The 7,533-nt window shown below is 43.9% G+C and overlaps 1 protein-coding gene across 1 annotated transcript; it reads right to left on the reverse strand.

Annotated features, from left to right (window-relative positions):
• Positions 1-5,492: 5,492 nt before the first annotated feature.
• her6 (hairy-related 6) lies at positions 5,493-7,225 on the reverse strand. Its single transcript, XM_079245143.1, has 4 exons — positions 6,915-7,225; positions 6,602-6,697; positions 6,407-6,494; positions 5,493-6,254 (listed from the first exon to the last, which is right to left on the reverse strand). Exons 1-4 carry the CDS (start codon positions 7,020-7,022, stop codon positions 5,713-5,715), a joined length of 834 nt encoding a protein of 277 aa, XP_079101269.1. The 5' UTR covers positions 7,023-7,225; the 3' UTR covers positions 5,493-5,712.
• Between the last annotated feature and the right edge of the window lie 308 nt (positions 7,226-7,533).

Here is a 7,533-nt window from a genome sequence, read left to right on the forward strand (position 1 = left end):
ACCAGACTACAAGGGTTTATATCATGCATGTTGTGGTGTCTTGAAATGTAAAATGGAAAGTTGTTTACCTTGCTAAGTGAGTGGTGATGTTGTGTCACCTATAGCAAAAGCCACATTATAAAAGCTTTGCAGATTTCAGTGTTTATAGAAGTATAATTTATCTCATTTAAAGATATATTTTATTGTACACATTGTATTAGTAACATAATTTATTAAAAGAACTAAATGAACAAAGATGGAGAGGAAGTTTTTTTCATCATTAAAAGATTAAGGCTAACCATATTTTATCATAAATTCTTAAGTTCCTGTTTGTCTTTCATCTGGGAAAATATCTTGAGGGTCAAACCCCAGGGTTGGGAACGTTGGCTTCAAAGGATGAAAGAGAGACTTAAAAATGCTTCATGGAGAAAGTCTTTGTGTATTCTCAAAACCAACCAAACTGTCACCATTGGCAGTTGTTTGGACTGTAGTGTGATGGGAACTTGTTTGCCTGATCTATTTGTTTGTTGTGATGGTGTTGCCGGGTGGGAAGAGGGTCTTCCCACTCAATTGGCATTGGGTTGAGTACTAGTTCAAGGACAGGTCATACAAAGGCTCAGTGTGATGGGGTCATCACTGTCACTGCTGAGTTGGAGGATGTGCCAGTTTAGTAACTGACAGCTGTGTATGGTTGCCATGTCTTGCTCTCCTCAAGCCACCGTGCCCTGAAACCATCCGCTTAAAAGTGATTTAAAAAACATGTTTACAAAGCAAAACTGGGAGGACCGGCAGAAAGGATGAAAAAGAGACTTCTAAAGGCTGGAGACTATAAAAGAAACAATAATCCTGCATCACAGGACCACCTTTGCTGGACCTCTTGTTTTCGAGTGCGTGTGAGTGGCTGGGCTGGTGAGAAACAGCATGGATTTACATAGTGGTCTGCAACTTCAAACAAGGTGGCTGACATCTGAATGGGCTGGTGGTGGGAGCCTCTGGTGGGGGTTTTGTTGTCATGCAGGGTGAGCCAAGGAAAGTGGGCACACAGCTTGTCCTGTTTACTGGGCCCACAGGTTACCATAGAAGCCCAGCAAAAACTGAGTTCGTAAGAGACAAAGACGGAGTATGGGAAAGAAAGAAGGGCACTCTGGGAAATTAAAGCATTAGGGAGGGGAGGACCATGAGTTGAGTTAGATGGGTACCAAGTCACCAGATACATTGTTAAGAGGACAGAAGAACTTTGATGAGCAATGCACTAATAATAGGGAACTGAAGATCAAATCCATAAGGTCTGGATAACCTTTTGTCAGCAGCCAGACATTTCAAGCTCTTTGTCTTGTCTGTGACAGCTACAACTTAATGGATAAGTTGCAAATGTCAGCCAAGTAGTATGTTTTTTATTTTCAGCTTCCATGTTAGAAGCAGAGACCATCCGCCTTTACAGAATGAAACCTACTGTTGGTCAGCATACTTTATAATGTCTAATCCCTGTACTGCCCCAGTAGACCTCTTCAAATTTGACCTTTTTCATCAAACATATGCAAACTGATATTATTCCCACTCCCACCAAGGTCTAAACAAACTAAATATATCAGTTATTTTGGTCCTGGACCTTGGCTATGCCTGCCTCATGAGCCATGTAGTTTTATTGTAGACGTTTTTCAAAAACAATGCAAAATTCAGGACATTATGTCCTTGTTTTCATTGTAGCTTCCCAGAGGCTAATGCTATAGCATTGAAAGTTGTACCAAATGAAAGCTATTCTACACCAGCCACTGTGTAACCATCACATCTGATGCAGCTATCTGCTGACACAGCTATCCATGACCTCCAGCTTATAAACCTCCTGTTGGAGGCTCACTACTCTTGCTGACACCTAAATAAAATTAGTTCAAATTTACACTGTTGTTAATGTGTTTACAACCATATGCAAGAACATTTTATTAGCTTTCATTTGGTACAACTTTCAGTGCTACAGCATCAACCTCTGGGAAGCTACAATGAAAACAAGGACATAATGTCCCAAATTTTGCATTGTTTTTGAAACACGTCAAAAATAAAACAACACGGCTCATGAGGCAGGCATAGACAAGGTCCAAGATCAAAGTAAATTATATATTTAGTTTATTTAGACCTTGGAGAATTGGAATAATATAAGTTTGTATATGTTTGATAAAAAAGGTAAAATTTGAAGAGGTCTACTGCCCCAGTGTAGTTTTTGGTCAACATGCTCACAACTTAAATCTGAACCAGGATTAAACGTGGTGACAAGGAATCAAATGTCCATTTTGCTTCAGTTTAAGTCCCATGCTAAATACATCAGCTAAAAAAAAATCGGACATATGCATTTGTAGTCCTGAGTTATTCGATACAATTGTCTGCATGCGTCACACTTGGCAAATAATACCGTTCACTTCCACTTAGTAATTAGATAATCTTAGTATGTCATGCCGATACAGAACAATGACCTAAAAAAGATCCTAAAATATGCCTAGACAGCTGTGTTTAAACTTCTGACCATGTCCAACCACAACAGTGTCAACCTTGGGAGGAATAAATGTTAGTTCAGCACACAGAGAACTAAAGGAAAAACCCTTTGCTCTTGACAAGGAACACCTGTCTGAGTGAGTGAATACTGTGGAATGAGTATAAGCCTCTGGGACAGAGGGAGGAGACCATGTGAACAAGTGTGCACATGTGTCTGTCTGCATCGATAATCTGTATTAATAGTTCATAAATTAGTTGGAACTAAGTAAACTCAAATTACAGATACAGCTTTCCGATCTAACGCACGCTTGGAAAGGGATTCAGTCAGAGCGCAAACACACTGATCCACTTCCGCCCACATAAATCCAACACTTCTTTCTCCCTTCCCACTGCTTTCTCCTTTCCCTTTCCCTGCCTAGCTGGGTGACAAGCCTGACTCAGTGGCAGTTGCCCTGTCTGTCAGTCTATTTCCAGGATCAGGGCCCAGCGCCGAGGCAGGCAGGCAGTCAGTCAAGCGGTGTGGTGGAGGGCAGAGGGGTTGATGCGTGTGTCAGAGAGGCGCTCTCCCACATTCCCCCGGCGGCTGGCAGCAAGCCGGGCCTGCGGAGGGGGGTTCGCCTCTTTCTCACGACCTCTCAGGTTCCTGCGCTCATCTGGGAGCTATTCATTTCCTGCCAGAGAACAGCCTTCCCCTGCAACTGGGGGGGGGGATGGGGGTGGCGGGCTAGGGGGGTGGGTTTGGCTTGAAAATGAGTCCAGGGCTTGGTACAGCAAGCCCTGGGCTTAAATCATAAAGCTCTTGCTTGTCTGGGCTGCAATCAAAGACGGCCCTAGTGATGGGCTGGGAGAGAAAGGCAGAGGGAGAAAGAAGGACTATGAGACAGAGAGGGAGAGTGGACCATATGGTAGCACTTATGGAGCCAAGGAGGAAGCAGAGGGGCTTTTTCCCCCGCTTTTTGCTCCCTGCATGCACGCGGAGTGTGGGAAAAGTTAATGGACACGCATGGCGGCCAACCCCCCAGTCGTGTTGTGACATGTGTGCGGTCACTCCAGCAGTTCGGCCACTGCACTGGGTAATTGGAGAGGCTTGTAAAGCAGGTCTCAAGAGGGGGAGCGACCACTGAAGATGTTGGTAGTGGTGGTGGGGGTTTGAGGCGAGGCAGGATGGGAGGCGCTCAGCAGCTGGGTGTTGTACAGGTCACACCACGTGCCTCCCAGACGTCCCGTGTCCAGCTGTGGCCCCAGGGCTCAGGGCAGGAAGCTTGACACTGGTGTGAGCACAGCTGGAATGCTGTGGGAATGTTTCGTGCATGCATGTGTGACTGTGTGTGTCTGTGAGTGTGAGGGCTTATGTGTGGAGATGCTCTAAAACACAGAACATTGACTGTTACCCTGTGTAGCAGTCCTTTCCTTGAACTCCCTCGTCCCTTTAAACTGCCCAGTGCTTCATCCATTGCACATTTTAGCCAGACATGTACACACCACTGATGCGTACACACACACATTAACACAAACATGTACATGCAAAGGCACACACATGTCTTAAATCAAACAGGGATGCGTGACCCCCTGTAAAAAGGTGTGATGGAAATTCAAAATGATGGCACTTATCCACACTTTGTGCCTCTTAGCACACTGATAATTGCAAACACCTGTACTCACCCCATTCCCATACACACCCCCTTCAAAGAAGGGCCACACTCGGATAGCTGGAGGGGGCATACACACCTGGGCAGAGCAGACCGCTACCACATGGCTCAGCATGATGTGTTCAACGTGTCCTTCTTCTGTCAACCCCCCGGCATCAAGGAAATCCCTCAGCTCTGATTAAAGACACTGCCTGAGGCTTCTGCTTCTTACTGTCAGGAAGCTCACACTACTGATGAAGTAAAAACAGACTAAATAACAGAAATCTTCTGTTTTTTTTCTTTTATACCGTGCATAGCTGTTTAGTGATAATTAAAGCCTTTGCACAAAAGTGGCTGGTTGTAAATCATACTATGATTTAAAATAATGAAAATATCCAAACAGATGGGGATTAATAGAAAGTTACATCACTCAAAACTCAAAACTTATCCCCAAGATTGAACAAAGGGCTTTGATGCGCTTATTCTTAAATCAATACTCAGAAAACTTTACTTTGTTTGATAATTATTTCTTAAATCAGACCAAAGTCATTCGAGATTCTTTAAGGAAACCCCAGTCCAGCAGTCATTCACGCTCAAATTCACTGATCGTTCACAGTCAGACTGCAACGTCCAAACATGCTGCTAGATGGCGTGGGTGACCTCTGGATAGCTCCACGGCTTCAGGAGGCCTAACAGCTGGAATATCCGTTCCAAACAGCAACAGATGATCCCGCTTCTGCGCCTGTTTACATACAGCGGGTCTCTTTACATCATTCAGATAACAGTACTGCAGTTATCCTGTTATTTGTTGATTGTTTTTTATACAAGCTAGAGCGAGTAGTGGTTGTAGATTTCTGCGCAGAAACTTCTGAGTTAAAGTTTGTCCATTTTGATTCTTTTTTTTTTTTTTGCATGGCTTAAAACATAAACATTACCGGTCGGCGTCTCTCACCTGACAGGTTCTGATTAGTGACGTGCAATATAATGTTATTGTTGACACTGCAGGCCAAGTGGTTTGAGATTTGAATTTTTCTTTTGAACAACCATGGTTAAAACGACTGTTTCAAAACTTTTTCCATTTTACTCGTGAAGTCAAAATGGGGAAAACTTTACGCACAGCCTGGTGGCAAACTCAAGTTTGCCTCGATGCACAGAAACTTCTACAGAAACTTGCATAAGTTCCTAATGTGAACGTTTTATGGACATAGTGGGAATTGTAGATCGTATGCATTGAAAAACTTATCAGGTGTCCAAGAAAGAAAAGCAGGAATAAAAACTTGCTTTTAACATCTTTACAAATTTATTCGTCTTCCAAAACGAAGAACAATTAAGAGCGTTGAACATATCTTTGGCGTCACACAGTAAAAAAAAAAAAAAAAAAAAAAAAAAAAAAAAGGACAACTCAAATATATATAAAAATGCAGTGAACTGACTTCCACAATACAAATCCCATTTCAATATGAACTTATACTCCCTTGTTAGCTGTACAAATATAGTGCATTCTCTTCATTTTACAAGAAAAAAAAAAAAACCAAACATATCGAAATAACTTCCTATCATTGACAAAAGAGTGAACTAATAAGTGTAATTTCAGTCTTTCTTTGCGGTCCTTTCCCACGTCTCACCACGGTCGCCATACGGAATCTGTGTTGCCTGATGGGGCTCCGGGGGAAACCGCAGCCGGTACAGGCACCGGCGTGCTGACGTTGTTGGCGTACACAGGGATGACGGGGCCGTTTGGCGCAAAGGCGGCATTAGGTATGAGAAAAGCAAACTGTCCGTCTGTGGCAGGCACGATCTGAAAACCACCGTACACTTTGGTGGCGTCAGAGGGTAAGGTGGCCGGAGAGGACCCCCCTTTACAGGACACCGGATTCATAGGCAGGACCTGCGGGGATGTGCTGGGGATCTGCACCATCGACTGACCGAAGGAGGGGTGTGTTGGCCCGGCGGTGGAAGGCAGTTGATGCTGGTGCTGATGCTGGCTGGGATAGTTCATGGCGTTGATCTGAGTCATGCAGTTGGCCAAGTGGCCAAGCAGACGCGTCCTGACTTCGGTGTTGACACCCTCGCAGGTAGATAGAAATCGAGTGACTTCATTCATGCATTCGCTGAATCCAGCTCGGTATTTTCCCAGGACTGTGGGATCGGTGTTCAGGGCAGCTGAAGAGAAACAGACGTATATTCAATGTCAGGACACAAATGGATACCGTGTCTGTTGTCTAGAGATATGAAGGAGAGTCTGGAAGCGGAGTTTTATAGTCCGGAATATGACTGAAATCAGATATATATCCATGTGGGGGGAGTTGACTTACCAGTCATTTGAGCCCTCTGGAGGTTCCGGAGATGCTTCACCGTCATCTCCAGGATGTCTGCCTTCTCCAGCTTTGAGTGTCTGGAGCTCTAAAGGGACGGAAAACGCACCAAATTAGCATTACGCGCCTATTTTCTTGCTTGACATCGTAGTTTTTAGAACTTATTAATAACCAGGATGACAACCGAGGGCTTACATCTTTTTTGAGAGCATCCAGGATGAGAGTTTTCAGCTGACCCAAACTCTCATTGATTCTGGCTCTTCTCCTCTTTTCCATAATTGGCTTTGATGACTAAAAGTGAAAACAAAAATGGCAAGTTTGATTAGTGTTGAAGTTAAAAAAAAAAAAAATCCTTGCTTTCTCCAAGGAGAAGCGGAAACCAAAGTGAAATAATTGAGGCTTATAAAAACATGACAGAAAATATATATATATATATATATATATATATATATATATATATATATATATATATATATATATATATATATATATATTAGAGAATACCAACCTTTCTGTGCTCGGAGGCTGTCTTGGGCTTATCAGGAGTTGTGTTCATGCTTGCCGGAGTGGCAGCAACAGGAGAGGATGAGGTTTTTTCCATCATATCGGCAGGCATCTTTTTTTGTTGTTGTTTTAGTAGAAATATCCCACAAAATCACAACAAGTACGATCCACTAATGAAGGGAAAGGGATATGAATATTTGCAACTAGTAATATTCAAAAGACCCCCTTTTTCCCTCGGGGTAAAAAAAAAAGAAGAAAAAGAATCCTGAGATGCGTGTGAAGTTAGAATCCGTCCAGCGACGCGCAGCAGCGGTAGCTACCAGCAGCGGATGCAGTCTCTCTGTTGGACTCTCCGCGTGTGGCTTGTATTTATATCTCGCACTGCACGCGAACGGCTCGTGTGAAACTTCCCAAACTTTCTTTCCCACAGTAACTTTCCACCAATCAGGGCGAGGGACACGCGGCCCGAGGGAGGACGGCTCGTGGTCGGCGCCCTCCCATTGGTTGTTTGGCCGCTGAAGCTGGCGGCCAATGGCGCGCGGCCCGGGTTCAGGGCACAACCGGGTAAACTGCCTTCAGTCTTCAATCATCGTAGCGTTTACATATTAACAGTGGATCCGCTG

The sequence above is a fragment of the Telmatherina bonti genome (assembly GCF_933228915.1).
Source record: "Telmatherina bonti genome assembly, chromosome: 8".
In the NCBI taxonomy this organism is placed as follows: Eukaryota; Metazoa; Chordata; class Actinopteri; order Atheriniformes; family Telmatherinidae; genus Telmatherina; species Telmatherina bonti.